At 36.8% G+C, this 22,579-nt stretch overlaps 1 protein-coding gene across 1 annotated transcript; it reads left to right on the top strand.

Annotated features, from left to right (window-relative positions):
• Window positions 1-4,229: 4,229 nt before the first annotated feature.
• tbx4 (T-box transcription factor 4) lies at window positions 4,230-22,485 on the top strand. The gene is made up of 9 exons (XM_052575566.1): window positions 4,230-4,634; window positions 7,820-7,965; window positions 8,344-8,438; window positions 12,872-12,991; window positions 14,400-14,547; window positions 19,331-19,483; window positions 19,596-19,684; window positions 19,760-19,995; window positions 21,184-22,485. The coding sequence occupies exons 2-9, from the start codon at window positions 7,822-7,824 to the stop codon at window positions 21,813-21,815; spliced, it is 1,617 nt and encodes a 538-aa protein (XP_052431526.1). The 5' UTR covers window positions 4,230-4,634; window positions 7,820-7,821; the 3' UTR covers window positions 21,816-22,485.
• Window positions 22,486-22,579: the final 94 nt, after the last annotated feature.

The following is a 22,579-nucleotide window of genomic DNA, read 5'->3' as shown; positions in this document are numbered from 1 at the left end:
CATATTACATTTTGAAAGACACATGCAAAAAAAAGTCAACAACATATTTTTGCATGCACCCAGGCAAGCCTGCCATACTATGAAAATCTTCTTAAGTGTTCACTGCTCTACACACAGGAAGGGTGCTTATGGGAAAAAGACACAGCATACATGCTAAGCACACTGACTGCGCACAGACATCTGAGCTAATGACTATGGCAGTATGGGGTTATGCTGGTTCCAGGGTGGCGGGTCGGTCGGAGGTTTTACTATGAAGCCATTGTGATGTCACTGCTCTGTACTGACTATCTGCCGCCGGGCATAGACAATGACCTAGTGTAAAGCCAACTGCACATAATGCTCTTCTGAGAAATACAGCAAGCCGAGAAGAGACGAGAGCATCCTCACCCGATAATTTCATGCCAAAGAATATACTGGGCACTGTGTTACCACAGAATAAACCAGTTAAGTAGTGTGAAAAGACTGGATCTGTGCAGGATAAGCAGGATTTTGGAAACATTTGAGAACATAATGCAACAGTACTGAATGAAGATTTCAGGTATGAGAAGGAAAAAGGAGAGAGAAATGTAGAACGATCAGCCTCCTTACTCTTTGTTGTTTATTAGCAGAGACCCCTCTTGCCCATGACCAATTATACAGGCAAATGTTTTTCTAAGGAAAAAGAGCCTGCACTCCCATACGCATTAATCACTCACTGATGCTTCCACAGGGATACTGATTCAGCTGACAGAAATACAGCAGTTTTCTTAAAATCTAATTTAAAAATCTTTAGTCAAGCCATTTTTATATTAGGAATTAGGTAGATAAAACCCCATCACAAATAAAACAACTTTTTACAGTAAAAAAATATGGTAATTTATATGCTAATTTATGAGGGTACCATAGAGGTTGAATACAGGCTAAAATGAACCATAATAATAACCTCATGATGGTATTAATCTCCACTTCTTCTAAATGACAAAACTCAACAAGAAGATTAAATCAAGGTAGGCCTATAGCCTAATCATTTTTGCCAATTTAAACCTAAAATTAATTAGTCAAACAAAATTTCATAGCATTTTATGCTGAATATTCAACCATGGACGCTAAATTTGATTAAACATGTTAACATACTAATAAAAAAAAAAAAGTAAAGCCCAGAGGAACCACAAATATATAGGCTATATATTGTAAAACGACGCCGATTTATTTACAATGTAGGCTATGCTACTTCAGTAATCAAGGTTTCAGCATACATTTTTAATGATTATAGCATTTGTATTATTAAATGAGATTACTGATTTATTATAGCATCTATTTGATGTTTCCATCCGTAACAGATGTTGTTAACGGTAAACATTTTTTCACGAGGCAGATTAGCTAAACGAAAAAGCAGCGTTCTGACGGTAATGCTTCAACTGTAACGTGTAAGTTTTGAGAGCATCGCTCAGTGTCCATTCGGTAACACCCTGCTCTCAGTACATAAACTAACCCTACTGCTGTTCCTAATTTCAAGACCACGTGACGGTGGGAGTGAGTGAAGTTAAAATTCCCTTTCAGAAAGGCAGCTCAATTCATCCTCTATAAAAAATCATCCCTTTTATAGCGACATCTTATATAGCACGCTAAGGTATCACTTGCCTAGTTGAGGAGCCCCAAGAAAGCGCCCATCTTTAGCGAGTCTCACCCAGAGGTTCACACACACAGAAGGTGTATCAAGATCAGTGAGGTGGAGGTAAGACCAATTATTTTCAATCACGTGTGATATCGGCAGCTAATGCACTGGGGTTTAAGCAAATAAATACTGAAATTACTATTCCTCATGATAATATTTTTGTGCTTCCAGACTATTGGCCTATGACGTTTTAGCTGGTTTTATTAGTTGTGAGATAAACATCAAGCTATTTTTTTTCTAAACATTGACAGGATGTCGGTAACAGTTGAGTAATTAGCACAGTTTCGAAACAGTTTCAAGAATTACATGATTTGAACTAAAAAATTAATGACCTATGGCCCTATAGGCCATATTTAATGATTATTACAAACAAACTTTATACGCCTTTTAAACTGTAGAGTAGGCTATATATGCTACTTCAATATATAAGTCTATTGACAAAAATTATTTGACTTATTGAAGTCTGATGGGACAAATAAAGCAGGCGGGCCTTCACGTGAATATAATCCGACATTTTGACATTTGGTAAACGTGATTTAGCCTAATTATATTTGTTTCGGCTTACATTATTAAAAGATGGCCGAACGTCTGGACAAATATAGTTATAGAGCACTATTTTATGAAAAAGTGATTGAAGAGACATTGTATTTGACAGCAAACACAGTAGCCTACAGTGGAAAAATATCTAAATTAAACAGGTTATCGACAATGAAATAAAGTATAAATTGCCTACATTATTGTCCGTTCTATTATTATTATTATTGTTTTAATATTTTTATGTAGCCTATTATACAGTTATTATTCATATTATTATATGTCTGTTTTAAATAATTAAATAAAAGGTTTAGAAATTGAGCGAACGTATACCTACATATAACAAACTAAACAAACGTATCCTATCGAACGAACGTGTAACAACCTTATTTGAATGTCAGTCTAGTTTTATTTTTTATTTTGTTATTAAACACATAGGCCTATATATTTATTCACACAGTGTAGCAAATGTTTCAGCATTTAAGAGGACAGCCTGTACAGATTAGTATTTTTTAAAAATCAAAACACATTTGTCTACATCTATAGACGAAAGAACATATAATATTGGCCTTATTGTGTCGTCCGCAATTGCTCTCAATAAGAGGGAAAAACAAATATAACTAACCTATATCATTACACCCATGACTGAGGCCTATCTCCTAACACAGAAAAAACCGTCTTGCACTATTCCTGCGTTTATTCTTATCTGCATGAGCTGTTTGGGAAATTACACTGGCGCGAATGACAAACGGGTTTGAGAAGGACATATTCTGGCTGTTGCCATTCATTTGGTCATGTCACCAGTAGATATAAGTCAAGGCTCCCACGGCCCCAGAACTTCTCCAGGTGATTTATTGATCTTTCAGCCTTGTGCTTCGACCCATTTACTCTAAAACCGCAACCATATTTCACTGGAAATGCTTGGACGTTTAAACGAAATCCCCATAGATTTTACATTCAAACATGCGAGCGTTTAAAAGCGGAACAAATATGCAAAACAACTAAATCATTTTAAACTGTGAAAATGATAGAAAGCTCGGGAAATACAAACGTTACATTGTTACATATACATGACTAACATTCAACCTGTTTGTGCCCGAGCATGAGTGAGTGATTCTATTAGTTAACGAAACTTCTTCAAAATGTTTCGTCTTTGTTAAAACATCTGTTAAAGATCTGATGATAACATTGATCAGGCTTTGGGTGGATTTTGGTATACTGTGTGATCAAACATCTTGGTATAATGGCATAGTGTGTGATGCTGGATTGTTTGGATGTGTGATAGTAATGATGTAAGATGATGTCATTTTGACAGAAAGAGCCTTGGACTTGATAAATGACAAAAACAAAGTATTGTACTTGCTAATACTCGATTTAAATGATTTCAAATGAATTCAAACTAAATAATAACTGGTATGTAATTGGTTATGACAAAATAAAGCTTCTTTTATCACGATCCCAAAATCTTAAAATTAATTAGGCTATATATAATCTTCAAATTGTTACTTTGATGTCTTGGTTCTCTTATGTAATTCTCATTTTCAATAAAAGGCAAATGTCACGGAAAATAGTTTAATTTTTTTTTTTTTTTTACAACTCAAGTGCTGTCTAAAATGTTTGGCAATGAGAGCAGACATACTTTGATACATAGTTTTTATATACTATGGCTATAACCTGTATTTAAAACAAGACAATCTGGGGTTAAAGTCAAATTTCTATCATTTAAATGTTTGTAATGGGTGGGGAAGTAGCGGAAAATATAGAAAAAAAAGTTCACCATAAAAATAAAAAAAGTTAATATATATATATATATATATATATATATTTCAAAGGAAAAAATTTCCCCCCTATGCCAAGTAAAAACATTCCAAATGTTTTTTTTTAGTAGTTGTTCTGATAATTAAGGTATTTTGAATAGCCGCATTTTATATTGTTGCCGGGGAAAGAGTAAGAGACGAGGCTACAAGTCATGTTTTACGATGAATAGACTTGCTTTCCTCACGAGAGGACCGTTCTGAGTGGACCCTGCGCATCGGGTTGTGTCGGGTTTGGTGTTATTGAGAGCAACGTCAGCGATGAGGCGCGGGGGGAAGGAGGGAATGAGTGAAGGAGCCAACATATTCACCCCAGTGCATTAACAATTCAAGCTGTTCTGCGGATACTTTGTGTTTCCAAGAAAACATCACGTAGTGACCATTTGCCTCTGAGACGGGCACTCAACGGTGTTTCCACGAGGCTCGCGGCGGTATTTGAACAGAAGCAGACGCTGGGGAAGAGACAGCTCTGTCTGCTCATGATCAGAGACAGGGGATGCTGAGCTGCTTCTAGTGCACTGGACTCAACGCCACACCGGGACGTAACTTCCTGCGGTAGCCTAATGTCGCATTGGACAAATTATTGCTGTTTGGAATGATATGGAGGATTTCAGAACATAATATTTTATGAGGTAATATTACATTTGTTTTCAGTAGGTCACATCATGCTGCTCTGAAGCCCTTGTGCCGAACTGAACCCTCACTTATGTGTGCATGGAGGGCGGTAATGCGATTTGACGCAGTTGATCTATCCTTCTTTATCAAATTAAGTGATCAACGAGAAGGCGTCACTCTTTCATAAATAAAACCCTGGTTTGGTCTTTTCTTTAACAATATAAAAAGATCGTCTTAGCATGTTATGTAAACACGCAACCTCAAGTTATTACTGTACACTAACTGAATATAGTCATTCTATTGTTTTTATTATGATTCCTAAAAAAGAATCATAATACAAACCCTGTACATCCCTTATTTTGCAGTAGCCTATTTAATACTACATAGGCTATATGATCTTTTACAACACCTCATGTTTTGCATGTAATATTGCGTCTAAATGTGATATATAACAAAATAAAGCATTGTGGCCTATAGGCTGCGTGCGTTCTCGATTAATATTTTTAAATAATTGTTGGGTGCACATTGTTTACATGCATAAACATCTGATAATGCAGATAGCCTACTTTTGATCTTCGTGTCAATCCCTGATCCATCCTTTCACCGCGTGGGATGGAGTGGACCTAAGGCCTTAAAGCATCAGCTTAATTCATTCGGATGGCACAGTGCTTGGTAAACTATGATGACAAATATCGCTATTATTTAGACGCTTGTGCGAAATAAAAATGTTAAAAATACAATGATTATCGCAAATAAATGAAGATTGACGTGAATGCAAAAGCACAAATATATTCTCACGCGTAGCTTATACTGCGTAACTGCTCATTTTAAACTACATCTTTTGTTCATTTATTTATTTAATCAAAACAATAATAACTTTTCCTATTTAATTTTAGGTTGGTGAAACACTGAAATTTCGGAATAAATTAACCAAAAAAAAAAAAACACGTATTTGCACACAAACTGAATAATTAAATTAATAATCAACAGCATCTATTAATAATAAATATTACTATTAGTTGCACTCTTTTATATCACAACGAAGACTAAAATAGTTCTACCAGACAGATACCAAAAATTATACCGTTATCTTAAACTGTTAATCTTCCCCCCTCACTAATTCTTGAACATAATCCAAAAACAATCAAAAGAAAGCTAAAATATGTATGCAACGGAATAATTTAAGTTATACTAGAACCCAATTACAATATTTTATTTTTCATATGACTAGAGGGCACCTGAAGGGCCAACCCATTTCCAGCATTTTTCATGTTCCCAACTGTGATTGTGTCAAAATGGCAGAGACAAAATTTGTGCAGTCAAGGGATAACAAAACCTACATATGTTAAAAATGAATGTTCTAATAGAATACAAAAGGGTCTTATTCCTTTCAGAAGAGCATTATAGAACCCAAAAAACAATAAACCATTCACAGAAGCCTATAATGAAACTTATATGCCTTTTTTTAAATCTACAAAGAAATGAACAAACATAGTACTCAATAACCATATACAGCTAAAAGGGTTCTTGATAAGAAAAGTGTACATTACTAAACCGAATGTGCTCTAAAATCTCATTGAATAAATACTGCGGAATATCATTATACTCACGTAAGAAGGAAACAGTGTTCAATCTGGTACAGAACCAAATGGAAGGCCAAAGATACTAGGCCACTATTAAAACATGCATCAAAAATGTATTTAAAAAAAAAAAAAAAAAAAAAAAAAAAAAAAACAACAGAACAGGCTTATGGACTACCTGAAAACTCATCATGGTTCCAGACAAAGGATTATTGCAGGTTTCTGGGTGAATTCTGTCCACAAAAGCATGGCCAATATAGTGCAGCCCATCCTTAAACAATTGTATTTTATTATTTATTTTTTTTTAAACGTAGGGGTAGTTGAAATTTGGTCAGTGTTGAACTTTTTGTACAACAGGCTCTGGAAATATCCAGCCAACCTCAGTGTGCACAGAGCAGTATCTGCCAGGAATAGTTTAGCGGATTATATGTCTGGGGTGACAGAGATGTAAACAGAGCTCTCGCTCACTGGGCTTAGTTAAACAGTGTAAGTGAAAGGCACATTTTGGACTGGAAAAGTCCAGGGTTGACTTGCTGTAGCCTCACGGTGCCTGTCAGACTTTATCTTTATTAGCTTTGGCAAATGCCTGCCCGAGTTTACACGGAATCCCGCTCTTCTCCTTTTATCTGAAGGACGCACACTCACATTGTTTACAAGCGTGAGATTAGGAGTGGTTGGATTTCACGATGAGAATGGTTTGGTGCAGATAGGCAGCATTTATGGAGGCTGTGTGCTGTAGTACAGTAATGAGACATACCTCTGGTGTGATGTCTGAGTGTGAGCAGAGAAGGGGCGTGAGAGCGAGGCTACATTTGTGACCTCCCTTAATGGAATCAGCAGTGTTTAGCATGCTTCCATAAAACCGAGGTGCCCGAATGCTGGAAGTGTAAATATTTAATCTTGCGATACTTCAGAACAAACGGATCTCGACCCCTTTCCTTGAAATGAATTGGCCAGGCCATGTTATGAGGACAGACTTTACCTCACAAAATGTAAACGTTAATGTATGCTATTTCTCAAATTTTGAAGCCCATGTCTTGTCTGTGTGTGTATAATCAATTACAGCAGACTATGAGAGAACAAAGAAAAACTTTGGCATCTGTGGTATTTTCATTATATGGATATCATTCGGTTGTTTTAGCTTGTGTTAAAACTACAGAATGAGTTTAGGTTTTTTTTCTTTCTTTTTTGTTAGTTTCAATTAAGTATACACTATTTTGTATTTACATCGGCTGAATTACTGAAAAAAAAAAAAAAAAAAAAAAAAAAAGGGCAAAGTATGTGCTTGTGTTATGGTTGTTTTTTTGTGAACATGAATTCTCATTAAAACATTTTTTTTATTTTTTATTATTGAATGTATTATTTTCTTAGATTCATAAAGTATATATCATTTTTCCACATCATTTTGCCAGGTTTTAGCAGAAGGAAAATAGAATAATCAACAAGATAATGCATGAGCATTCTCAGTTTTCCTATTTATTTTATTTTATAATAGACGCTTGCCAAAAAAAGTGGAAAAAAAACCCAGGTTTCAGTTTTCATATTAACCTGAAAGGATTTTTCCTATTGTGAAAGTTATATTGTGAAGTCATCATTTAACTAATATTTCTATAATTTTACAGAAATGCTACAGGAGAAGGCCTCAGCTGTGGCTGATGAAGGTATGACCGTGGCCCAGTTGGGTGGGCAGTCTGAGCTTGCCAGTGATTCCTCACATTTGTGCCTGCCTACAACTCCCAGCATTCCCCAGAACAATGAGTCTGACCAGGTAGCCAATCAGTTGCATTCTTTTAATGACGCCTGACTTGTAGGTCTTTACATATGTCAAGAGATGTAACGAAAAACAACATTGATTTATTAATTATTATATATATATATATACACACACACATATATATATATATATATATATATATATATATATATATATATATATATATATATATATATGTGTGTGTGTGTGTGTGTGTGTGTGTGTATATATATATATATATAATAATTCATAAATCGATATATACACACATATATATATATATATATATATATATATATATATATATATATATATATATAAAGCACAATTTTAAAGTATTTTCATTGACAACGACTAATCAATATTTATCTTTTTCTGTTTGTGGACCTTCAGAACATTGAAAACATCAAAGTGGTTCTTCACGACAGGGAACTATGGAAAAAGTTCCATGAGGCCGGAACCGAGATGATCATTACCAAAGCAGGCAGGCAAGAAGAGCATCATTTCCATTTTCCATTTCAATCCATATTCACAGAATTCTCACAGATCCTCGATTTTCATAGATTTGAAACATTAGCAGACTCAGCAGACAGAGATACAAAAACATTACTAGGCCATCTCACTTCCAGTAAGAAATGCAAATGTAAAACCTTGTTGTCTAAGCCAAGTGCCTCGGTCACATGAAATGTGACGGCGCTTTTAATGGAATGTTTATGAAATATTACGTGACCAAGGTAAAGCAATGCCGAATTCCTGTGCCTACAAATGTCTAATTGAAAACACAAACGGCTGACCCGTGTGTTAGATTTAATGTGCCCTGTGGATTAAGAGCAGGACCCTGGATATTAAGCAGAGAATGAGTCAATGCTCTCTGCCAGGCTTAGCCAGCAGTTTCTCAGCGCTTCTCTGTGGAAAATGCAAAAGGTCACCACAATTTTTCTTTAATGCTGTAACATTGTGAGGGATGGGCTTCCCCTTGTCCAACTGATAAAGTGCTCCAAGAATCCTTAAACCCTTTGAAGAGCCAAAGCACTGTTCAGTCGGACAGCTGTTCACAGAACAGGAGACTGTACATAGTTCAACAACAGATGGGCTCATTTCATTTTACATACTTTAGTGTATAATGGACACCAGGCTCTGTTAAAGATGCTCAATATGTCAATCGAGCCATGAAGCAGGAAGAGCTTTCCACCATTTCATTTTCTTTTTTGAGGGGACATGACATGTAGGACGTTAGACAGCCATTCACTGAACTGTAAATCTTGAGAAAACTCGCCAGGTTTCTTCACGATGGCTCCCATTACACAAAATTGAGGCCAATTTCATGCAATGATTCTCATCGTGGTCTTGTGTTACATAGCAGGCTTGAGCCGTGTCTGCACGGCCGTCTTACAGTATAACTAGGTTTATACTGAAGAAGAATACACGGTTACATAAAATTCAGCGGGTGTAATATAGAAACAAAAAAAAAATCCAAAGAATAATATCATGTTAAAATGTTAGTGTTTTAGTTCATCAAAAAGCAATTTAGTTTAGTATAAACAGTAAAACAATCCCCCAATCATGCGGACATCACTACTTTATATGCAGAGAAACTGGGTCATACATAATTTTAAAGAATATTCTGGGTTCAGTACAAGCTCAGTTAACAGCATTTGTGGCATTATGTTGATTATCATAAAAACTAATTTCCATTAGTCCCTTTTTTCCTGGGTTACATTTATAAACATTAATATATTCACTTTCAATAGTTAAGCCACAAGACATAAACAATGAGTGTGTTAGCATCATTTTAATATGACTAGAATTCTGTTGACATGACAGTATGAAACCTAAAATCACAGGGAAAGTGATGATTTAAACCACTTCACAGATTATTCAAGTAATATATACATTTTAACCAAATAATTCAGTGCATTAATAAAATGACACACATTTCTGTTTTTGAATCCTCCAAAACTGGACCCATTTACTTCCAAATTAAGTGCCTTATTGTAACCTCGAAGTTTTTTTTTTGGTGTGGTAATCAACATAATGCTGTCATTTGAACTTTGTGTTGAACTCAGAATATCCCTTTGAGGAAATGATGAAACTTAACTGAACTCTGGTACAACATGCGCATATGTGTCTTCGGTCCAGTACTAAACATGACTATTGAAAGCAGCCGGCTGGTGTTACTTGTACACAGCCCGTCAGAGTAAGCATCAGCGAGGCTGATGAGAGAAGACCGGTGCCCCGTTTAATCGCGTCTCCCAGGCCCTAAAGGACCTCTCTTGCTTCATCATCGAGCACCTTTTGATCTAGGCGTTCTGCCGACTCTTTGAGATAGCATGAATCACTGAAAGCACAGGCGTACAAAAGCGCTAAAAGAAACAGCTGGCATAATGCAGATGCTGACACCGACACGATACACTTTCATACTTGCCATTTCTCAATGTCGTCCTCACACATATAAACTGAAGCGCAGGCCCACCCATAAACAGTGCTTTTACTGAGATAACTAAAAAAGTAATCATATCATTTGAAAGCATTTTCACTCCCTTGGATATCTACACACTTGACACATAATATATACCAAAAATAAAAAAACTGTCAACGTTTAATCACTCTCATGGCTCACATGTCCGACTTTCTTCTGCAGAATACAAAAAAAGACATTTGGAAGAATGCAGAGGTCCTAAATAAACTGCAATATTTGTTCCACAGAATAAAATTAGACATATGCAATGACATGACGATGAATAAATGATGACAGACTTTAGATTTTTGGGTGAACTATTCCTTTAAGCAATAAGAAAAAGAAGGACATTTTGCAACGTGACTACTTCCAGCAACAGAATACTGTCACAGAGCCACTGTAAGGCCCCTTTAGACATGCCATGTGATCTACTGTGGCAGCCATTATGCCAAAGCGTTGCATAAATGGAAAGAGCATTACATATCCCTCAGGTGTTTACATAGGAGTCTTGAGTAAATGTGTTTTACTCAAGATTTATTACATCCTCACAGTTAGTACTGTAAATACTGATGTTAATTTTTCCTAACTGTATTTTCTTAACATTAATAATTTATTTTAGATAGATTTGCATATTTTGAAACCGTCTACATATTCAGTACATAAAAGTACACAAGAACTCTTGTACTGTTTAATGAAACATTTTACAGTAAGTTTTATTTAATGTAATAGGTATCATAAAATAGTAACATTAGTAACTATTGCTAAACTATATTTTAAAGCATTTAGGTTTATGTTAACAATTACATATACCGCCAAAATGTAAAAGTTATATAGATATATGTATTACAAAAGAACAAAGTGAACAAAAGCTTATTTAAAAACGGACTTTATAAATATAAATTTATAATTAAACTAGATTTAAAAAATACAGTTTAAATAAAAATAAAAATTCTATAAAAATGCTGTAGAAGTTATTTTGTTTGTTCATCATACTAAAATGCATTTAATTGAACCTCATTGTAAAGTCTTGAAACAAGGTTGGAACCAAAACAAGACAGTGGATGATAAATGTAATTATTGACAAGGAAACACATCACTGTCAGAATGAGTCTGGTGAACAGGTTTGTTTAAGATGTACCTGATGGCTTAAAGCACCTCTTTTGCAATCTCTTGCCCAGAGTGATTTACATTGATTGGATTGCAGGCCTGGGCCAGACATGGAGCTTTACTTTTCCCCGAGCTCTTCCTCTGGGTATTAGAGGTAGTGCTCTCAGGAACTTTTTACATTGTGCAGGCCTGAGCAGCTCTGCATTTGCAAATGCAATGAAATTATTCACATTTATTTGCCATAATAAATATGACTGCAGGTGGACCCCTTTAGAAAGCCCTTAAAAAAGTAATGCAGTGCAGTGGAACTTTTAGAGGAGCGGGGTGGTTCAATAGGGCTGTTTAGCTGCCCGCTGTTTAAAAGATCTGCCATTAAAAAAGCACTCAAAAATTTATAAGGGGACTCGACCTTTTTGCAACTTTGGAGACGAGATAAAAAAATATTAGTTTGGATATTTCATGTGAAGGGGTCACCAAATGTAACTCCATTGATTTGTTTTATGACTGTGTCTGCTATATTAGCATATTCTGTCTGTCATCTCAGCTTTACCTGTATTTGAACAAAACAGAGATCCCACATTTTATAAAGCGGCTCCTTCAAAACAGAGTCAATCCCTAAAAATATATATCTGCCAAAAAGCAAACCAGGTACAGATCATGACTCCTTATATGGGGCTGTCGAGGGTAACAGTAAAATTTTATGCTTTACGTTTTATGATTTTATTTTTTTGAAGGGTAGCCTTTTATAGTAGAGCCATTTGTGTGAGATGATTTGCAGAGGATTGTCTTGGGATACTTGAGTATGCAGTCTTCTTTGAGATTTATGCGACTTTGTGCATCTTAAACAACTAATCTGTCCTAAAAACAGGTTAAGCTGTTATCTGATCACTAATCGTGCATTCATCCGCCCAAAACAAACACTTCCCGTGATTCTCTTGCACTTAAGGCCTGTTAAAACCCTCGAAAGAGCTGATAAGACAGACTCATCCATGCTTACTGTCAGTGCTCAGCTGTTGCACACGCACCCTGGGCGTAAGTAGTTCAGACAAAAAAGCTGGTTCTGTAATGAGCAATAAAGACGACATTGAGATACCTGAATGACACAAATGGGATAAGCCTGTGTAGATGCGATTGAAAGAGAATGACCTCAGTGAGCACAAAGCGCATTAACAAGTCACCAAGTTAGATCTAAATGTCATTTAAGGACAAAACAACGGTTTAAAAACACAAATCAAATGATTAATCAACCTAAAATAAAATAAGTAATGAAGGTCTATCTTTTTCAATGGTAAGGCACTTTTGTTTTTTTTTTTTGTTTTTTTTTAACCCTGATGGTATAATTTGCACTCTTTTTAGGCGGATGTTTCCCAGCTACAAAGTTAAAGTCACAGGGATGAATCCCAAGACCAAATACATCCTCTTAACTGACATTGTTCCAGCTGATGACCATCGGTACAAGTTCTGTGACAACAAGTGGTGAGTTTAACATCCCCTGTCTATATTTAATGTTTCTGCAGTGGAAGAAAAAAGAACAGAAAAAAAGCCAAGCTCACAACAGAGTAATTAGAATAATCACATTTTGGAAAGTTATGTTAAAAGCATAAACTCTATGCTTTTGGAAATTCCACTTAAACATGCAGTCACAGAAGTGACTGAATCAGAACAGTGACTGGTCCCTTGAGGCATCTGGACAAACACTTACTAAAACTACATTATGAAGAGACAAAAATTAGCATGTTTTATATTCTGCTGTCTCCTCCAGTCTATGTGATTCTAAATTAGTTGACTTGAGTGAACAAACAGTGCCATTCTACACATTACAACATTTAACACGCTTCATACTCTTTCTAGTAAACATGAACTGCAAATAAACTATATAACACAATATAATAATTATTAAAATAATTAATTATGTAATTTGTATGATTTACAGTATAGAAGTAATGGTTATGGTCAGTATTTTTACTTTTACAAATACTTTGGTTTCATAATTATAATGTTGTTAAATAATAAACAACAAAGAATGCATTGGCTTTCAACAGTCTTTTCGTAATGAGAATTTATCCAATAAATCACTTTTGCAAAGGTCAACACTGAAAGAAACTCAAATTACAGCCATATTTATAGGCAAACAATGTGCAGTCTGCATCATTTTAACTATGCAATGCTAGCTAGTTCTGGCTGTGGATTGTCATTAGCACACAGTTAATTACTGTAGGCCAGAGCAGGCAGTCTGTCAAAACCAATAGGCTTAAAACAGCTGGGTTATGCATGCTGTCCTCTTTGTGACCCTGTGCCTCTGGCAATGCCACTAGTTATGGGCACTATCCACCCATGCAACAATTGGCACCACAAATAAGTCAGATCTGGTTGAATCCAGCATGAAAAAATAAAAATAATGATGGCACGCAAATCTCAATGAATTGCATGTTGTGTTACGAGAACAAGCATTTTATGACCATTTTTCAAAATCTGTGGTATAGACTGGAATTCCAGCATTTGCCAGCAACGGATCTGGAGATCTTCAGCGACACCTTCGAGGCACACAATTAGCAGTGATGTTATGGTCAAAGCAGCCACCCCAAATCTTTGGGAATTACTCCCATAATGTCACGGACATAACTACTCGCGCTCTGAATCTGTCGTTTATGTACAGATGTTCTGCATAAATCCCTTCTGTAGCCTGCTGCTAAATCCTACAGAATGTATGCAAAACTGAAAAACATGATGTCAGAGGTGCTGGAAAACTATGCAGTACTACTGTTGAAGAGAAAATCTAGGGGACAGGGTCTAAATCACTACACAAACAACTGTTATAAATGTTGTGAGTGCCCTTTAGGGTTGTCAAAAAACTAAAGAAATACTTATGTTTTTTTTTCCATAGGATGGTGGCTGGAAAAGCAGAGCCTGCAATGCCTGGAAGACTCTATGTCCACCCAGACTCTCCTGCAACAGGGGCCCATTGGATGAGACAGCTAGTCTCCTTTCAAAAGCTGAAGCTCACAAACAACCACCTTGATCCATTTGGGCATGTGAGTAGCTGTGAACAAATCATTTTCAAAAAATCTAAGCTTTGATAATAAAACTATGGATTTGATGAAAGTGAGCAAAGAAGAGGGAATTACAAGTTGGACTACAGTAGGTTGCACACCAAACGTAGTGAACATAGCAACAGTATTGTGACATAGATCCAACTGAAATGGATTATTGAAAAAAGAATGAAGTGTAGGGGGCGGGTTGGTTCTGTTTGTTACAGTAATTACATTGCAAATCCCTAAATATTTAAACGGACTTGCATTTCTGCATCCTGTTCAGTTAAGACTGAAAACACCTAATCTGAGAGATATGGTATGGGTCATCTTGCGAAAGTAGGAGAAAGGAGAAGAGAGACAGTTAAGCAGAGGTGATGAGTCTGACCGTGGCAGCACTGCCCAAAGGAGCTTGTGGACCTAGCTTGTCTGATGCAATAACATCAGAAGCAAGCTCATTAGGTTCATAACCTGTCAGATCGGCACAAAGTTGGCCTGTCAGGATTAGTTGAATGCCTAGGAAGTGATAAGGGCGAGTAATGAGCTCGGAAAGAGGTTGCTAAGCTCTACTGATGCCAACAACAGCAGGGACACTGTGGCTGGCTGAGAGCCTTAATACAGGCCACCACTGTAGCCATGCTAGTACTCACTACACGAGTCACAGTCAAAACATACGCTGACGCTAGGAGTCACAGATTTAAAAACTGGGCTGATAATTATTTTCCTGTTGTTCTTAAAAAAAAAAACATGATTATTTCCACAAAAATATTAAGCTGTCAACAAAAAAAAACAGTGAAAAAATTATACAGATATAATGGGCATTCCTGACCATAGCTGTTCCATAACACACAAACATGAAATAAAGACCTTAGTGCGTTAAACAATGAAGAGTATGTAAAGCATAACATGACCAAATTCAAAGACTAGGTTGTTGCAGTGCACTCAACTATATAGCTACTTTTGTTTCATGTATGGGAGCTGATATTTATTGGTATTTCCATGACACCATGTTTTGATTTCATTTGCTAGGCCACTGACCACACACACACCAAGTCTTCTGTGGACAGAATATGCAACAGTTTTTTTCAGTGCAGGGCCATATATCTTTAAGGACACAACATAACTTCCATTCCCAAAAACAGATCTTAGATTAAAAGAAAACATTGAGATGAAAGGCATGGGCCAGCCACGGAGTCTGCATTGATCTGACACAGGTGCTTGATTAATATACTTGGACAGTGCACATCCCTGTATCCGAATCATCAATGCATCTCGTATCACATGGTATTACCTCAAGACGCCAGCCAGCCAACCAGGCAAAGGTCACATTCGTTTGGCTGGGGAACCGTCTGTGTCTGAGACGGGGGGATTGACCTGAGGTTGCCCTCTGTGCACTGGCGCTCCTAACTCCTCTTAAAAAAGTGCAGCTATGAGGAGAGCTGCCTCACTCTCTGTCTGAGAGTCGACATAACAAAGGGAAATGCCTTGATGCTTATTGGCCCTGACACAACTGTGTTGGGGATGACCCTAACCAAACGCTTCACTGAACACCGAACACATGGAGGCACTGAGCAGACTGGTGCTAGAGCACTACGATCAAACACATACACAAAGGATCCAATTGGATTACTTTCATACAACACAGAACAATACCTCTTAACGTTAACATATACTGTACATTAACGGCATCATTAGTGTTCAACGTACAGTTTTTTACATTCCCTAAAACCTACAATATGCGTGTAACAGGATCATACATAAAGGTATTTTTGTATTCACAGCTTTACATTTTTTTAAACGTATTGTAGGAATATATATATATATATATATATATATATATATATATATATATATATATATACAGTACAGACCAAAAGTTTGGACACACCTTCTCATTCAAAGAGTTTTCTTTATTTTCATCATGACTATGAAAATTGTAGATTCACACTGAAGGCATCAAAACTATGAATTAACACATGTGGAATTATATATGGAATTATATACATAACAAAAAAAGTGTGAAACAACTGAAAATATGTCATATTCTAGGTTCTTCAAAGTAGCCACCTTTTGCTTTGATTACTGCTTTGCACACTCTTGGCATTCTCTTGATGAGCTTCAAGAGGTAGTCACCTGAAATGGTCTTCCAACAGTCTTGAAGGAGTTCCCCGAGAGATGCTTAGCACTTGTTGGCCCTTTTGCCTTCTGTCTGCGGTCCAGCTCACCCCTAAACCATCTCGATTGGGTTCAGGTCCGGTGACTGTGGAGGCCAGGTCATCTGGCGCAGCACCCAATCACTCTCCTTCTTGGTCAAATAGCCCTTGATGCCTTCAGTGTGACTATACAATTTTCATAGTCATGAAAATAAAGAAAACTCTTTGAATGAGAAGGTGTGTCCAAACTTTTGGTCTGTACTATATATATATATATTAGGGGTGTAACGGTTCACAAAATTCACGGTTCGGTTCGATACGATACACTGATGTCACGGTTCGGTTCGGTTCGATACGTTTTAGATACAGCAAAATGTAAAAACATCTCAACTTTTCAGAATGCCGCAAGCGCACCGCGGGTCATGTGACAAGAACCAACCAATCAGCTTCATCCTTTCCCGTAACAACGTTGAGAGCTCAGCCAAGATGAAGGATCAGCTGATCATAGTTGTATATGGATTGCAATTTTGAAATAAATTTAGTAGCAGAGCTACTGCAAGCGATTTTTAGAGCTGCAAATCCATTTATCCTTCGCTGAAATTTCCGCGTCTCATGGAGAGAGCACGTCATTGTTGCTTAGCAAAGACAGACGCCTCATGAGCGCTTCTGCCCGAGCGCTTTGGAAAGGAAACCACTCTCTTGCCATCACCATTATAGCTTAAAGGGAATCCAAAGTGCATCCAAACACCAGACCTGTTGGTTATTGGAGGATCTTCTCATTTCTAGTCTGTTAAACGCATTGGCTATTTTGCAACGAGCCTTCAGCGCGTACTGAGTGAGCGAGCGCCTGCTGAGTAGCCTAACATAAACATATAAGATGGTGTTTTTTTCTTCTTCGGGAGTGTCAGGGGCGTTGCCTGTTACGTTGTTTTTTTTTTTTTTCAAATATAATTAAATACTCCAACGAACCGTTCGGTATACATAATGCGTACCGCGTACCGAACCGAAAGCGTCGTACCGAACGGTTCAATACGAATACGCGTATCGTTACACCCCTAATATATATATATATATATATATATATATATATATATTCTACAAAGAAAGAATAAAATATATATATATATATATATATATATATATATATACACACACATTGTTGAATCTATGCCACAAAGAATTATGTTCTGAAGGCAAAAAGGGGTCCAACCCGGTACTAGCAAGGAGTACCTAATAAAGTGGCCAGTGAGTGTGTACTGTATGTGTGTGTATATGTATATATATATAGTGCTGTGAAAAGGTTTTTGCCCCCTTCCTGTTTTTTTTTTTTTTTCATATTTGTCATACTTAAAATTCAGATCATCAAACAATTCATTTGCAATTACTGGCAATGAGTCTTTCACTTCGCTGTGGAGGAATTTTGGACCACTGTTCTTTGTAGAATTGTTTTAACTCAGCCACATTGGAGAGTTTTTGAGTATGAATGGACTGTTTAAGGTCAGGACAGAGCTTCTCAATCAGACCATCACACTACTACCACCATGTTTGACTGCTGGTAATATGTTTCTAGTAATTACTTTTTATGAAATGCCGTGTTTGTTTTACACCAGATGTAACGTGACACACCTTCCAAAAAGTTCAACTTCTGTACAGAATATTTGGATAACAATGTTGGGGATAATCAATATACTTTTTGGCCAAGCCTTTGTGTTCCTTTTGGTCAGCAGTGGCTTTTGACTTGTAACTCTCCCATGGATGCCGTTTTTGCCCAGTCTCTTCTTTCTTATTGTTGAATCATGAACACTGACCTTAATTGAGGCAAGTGAGGCCTGCAGTTCTTTAGATGTTGTTCTGGGTTCTTTTATGACCTCCTGGATGAGTCGTCGTTGCGCTCTTGGAGTAATTTTGGTAGGCCGGCCACTCATGGGAAGGTTCACCACTGTTACAAGTTTTCTCCACTTGTGGATAATGGCTCTGACTGTGGTTCGCTGGAGTCCCAAAGCCTTAGAAATGGCTTTATAACCCTTTCCAGACTGATATGTCAACTATTTTGTCTCTCATCTGTGCTTGAATTTCTTCAGGATCTATTTAAGTGATTTCTTGATTAAACAGGTCAGACAGTAATCAGGCCTGGGTTTGGCTAGAGAATTTTAACTGGAGGGGGAAATTTATTTTACACATAGGGCCAGGTAGGTTTGGACAGCTTTTCCACCCTTAATAAATGAAATCATTTAAAAACTATTTTGTATTTACTTGCATTATCTTTGTGTAATATTATATTTTCTTGATGATCTGAATCTTTTAAGTGTGACAAACATGCAAATAAATAAATATATATATATATATATATATATATATATATATATATATATATATATATATATATATAGACATTTATTTATGTAATTGATCAAATACAATAAATTCAGCTCAATAGTTTAATATTTTGTGACCCTAAAAGGATTCGTTAACATATGTACATATCTAATGTCCATCTTGTGCTACATGCTGTATGTTAATAATTTATGTTTCAGTTCTATGAAAATATGCATGCAATAGAATTAACAAAAAATGGAAAAGTTTTTTTTTTGTTAATGTTATTTCCTAATGCAGGCATGCATTTCTGTTCTCAGATCATCTTGAACTCAATGCACAAATACCAGCCCAGGCTGCACATCGTGAAGGCAGATGAAAACAATGCCTTTGGCTCTAAGAACACAGCCTACTGCACTCATGTCTTCCATGAGACAGCTTTCATCTCTGTTACATCCTATCAGAACCATAAGGTACCAATAGAAGCAGTGCATAACACAATAGTGTCAAATATATCAACTATTGCTCACACCTGCAGTTATTTTTAATAAAGATTACAATTACTAACTTCTTTGTTTTTTATAGATCACCCAGTTAAAAATTGAGAACAATCCTTTCGCCAAAGGTTTCCGTGGCAGCGATGAGGGTGATTTGCGTGTGTCCAGACTTCAAGGGTAAGGGTATTGTTTCAAATGTGCTGCATAATGTACCAAATAGATATCTTACTGATCAAGTGCCCCTTTTCCTAGGAAAGATTACCCTGTAATTTCTAAGAACATGGTCCGGCAGCGGCTTATCTCATCACATGGCCATCTGTCAGGAAAACTGGGTGCAGGTGTGCTGAATAGCCACCCGCAGGTGGTTTCTCACTATCAGTATGACAGTGGCATCCCTCTACCGAACTCCGATTCCCAGGAAGCTCTCTCTAACTCCTTCCCATCTAGCCGAGAATCCAGCCTTCTTTACCACTGCTTCAAGCACAGAGGTACAGGGCTATAGCAACCTCCTTATTTAGGCATCATAAAATTATATATATACAGTGGGGATCGAAAGTTTGGGAACCCCTTGCAGAATCTGTGAAAATATGAGTAATTTAAAAAAATAGGAGAGATCATACTAAATGCATGCTATTTTTTATTTAGTACTGTCCTGAGTAAGATATTGTGCATAAAATATTTTAACATTTATTCCACAAGACAAAAAAAATGCTGAAATTATTAAAATAACCCTACTCAAAAGTTTGGGAACCCTTGGTTCTTAGTATGTGTTCTGTTACCTGATGATCCTTGACTGTCTTTCTGTTTTGTGATGTTTGTGCATGAGTCCCTTGTTTGTTCTGAACAGTTAAACTGAGCAGTGTTCTTCAGAAAAATCTTTAAGCTCCTGCAGATTCTTCAGTTTTCCAGCATCTTTGCATATTTGAACCCTTTCCAGCAGGGACTTTATGATTTTGAGATGCACCTTATCACACTGAGGACATTTGAGGGACTCAAACACAACTATTTAAAAAGATTCAAACATTCACTGATGCTCCAGAAGGAAACAAGATGCATTAAGAGCTGGGGGGTGAAAACTTTTGAACACAATGAAGATTTGTGTTCAAAATTCGTAAGCAACAGAAGATACTTGTATGTTTCCCGGTACACAAATTAAGTACAATTTACCTTGATCTTCAAATTCCAAAAGTTTTTACCCCCCAGCTCTTAATGCATCCCCAAACTTTTGAGTGGGGTTATTTTAATAATTTCAGCATTTTTTTTGTCTTGTGGAATAAATGTTAAAATATTTTATGCACAATATCTTACTCAGGACAGTACTAAATAAAAAATAACATGCATTTAGTATGATCTCTCCTATTTTTTAAAATTACTCATATTTTCACAGATTCTGCAAGGGGTGCCCAAACTTTCGATCCCCACTGTATATATATATATATATATATATATATATATATATATATATATATCAAATATTAATAATAATAGGAGTATAATCATTAACATAACATGACATAATAATAATAATATAATAATAAGACTATCGGTATGGGTACATCCTTAATTCTGACATAAATTCTGACTGGTTACAGTTTTATGAATTATTTCAAATGCACTTTCTCAAAATGTGATTAATTTCCAAGCTTTGTGTATTCAAATATTACACTTTCTTTTAGATAACACAAGGCATTTGGAGTTGGGATGCAAACGCCCCTATCTTGACACAACATCCTCTGCAGTTTCAGATGAGCACTACTTCCGTTCCCCTCCTTCCTACGATCCACCCTTGCTGTCGCATCCATACTGCAGCGATGCGTTGGGTTCTAGAGAGGCATGCATGTACGGAGGAATGGAGGGAGAGGCAGGGGGCACAGTAGGTGCCGATGACCTCCCGGTCCCCTCCCTGAACTGCAATATGTGGGCGTCAGTGCAGCCGTATCCTCGTTACGGCATGCAAACTGTGGAGGCTATGCAATACCAGCCCTATCCCGCCCACTTCAACAGCACAGCCTCTGCTGCCTCTGTGGTGCCCCACCACTCACCATCGTCCATGCAGCGTCCACATCCAGCACCTCCCGACCTAGTCACGTTTAGCACACAGCGGGTCTTGCCACCCACACCTTCTTCAGCATCCTCACCCCGTGACAGAGCACATTCCTCACTGTTTCATAGGAAGCCTGGGTCGCCGGTTCGTTCACAAAGGGATTTCACAGGGTATCCGACCCACAGCCCCACTTCAACACGAGAACCAGGCTATCAATACCAAACAGGCCTCAGCAGCGTTGGGCCACACTGGACTGACAGTTAAAGAGTGACCCACAACACTATCTACAACTATATTCCTCTTAAGCTAAAAGCAACAAACTCTTTCTGAATAACAACTGCAATGAGATTATTTTTACATACAGCCATGATGCTAAACTGTAAAGCAAAGCCATAAATCTATTTAGCCTAATAGTATAGGAAACCTAAAATTTGTGGCACTGTGTATTTAATTTAATTTGAGACACGACTAGAGTTGTGCAGGTGGTAAAGCCAAGCAGAAACGGCATACCTAATGCACTATTGTTGGCATTAAAGAGATTGTTCACTCAAAAATGAAAAATTCTTCAACATATTCTTCTACAACAGTCACACGAGAACAACATGAAGGAAATTAAATAATGACAGAATTTAAATTTTTGAGGGAACTGTCCCTATAAGATTAACCTTTTTTGACTTTCTGTATGAAGCACAAAATGTGTGTGTGCCAACTGAAATTATGCTACACTTGAGAGATTTTGTGTATTAGGAGCATAATGAAAAAGAGTCAATGGATTATATTGAAAAGTTTAGTTGTTAGTTAACCTAAACAGACTTAGTTACTAAGACTGCCTTTTTCCTCTTCAAATGTTAGTGTGCAAAAACCTGTGCCAAGCCCAAAGATTGGTTGGAGTAATTTTCTGGGTGTTATTAAGAGATTCTTAGTATTCTTATTATTGCAATAAAGTTTTAAACAAAAAATGTATTTTTTTTGCCCCATTTTATATATATTGCATTTAAATGAAATTTGCTCATGTACTGATGCTATGC

The sequence above is a fragment of the Carassius gibelio genome, chromosome B15 (genome assembly GCF_023724105.1).
Source record: "Carassius gibelio isolate Cgi1373 ecotype wild population from Czech Republic chromosome B15, carGib1.2-hapl.c, whole genome shotgun sequence".
NCBI lineage: Eukaryota > Metazoa > Chordata > Actinopteri > Cypriniformes > Cyprinidae > Carassius > Carassius gibelio.
Note: the sequence above shows the minus strand (reverse complement) of the source record. Positions and strands in the feature narration are given on the sequence as shown.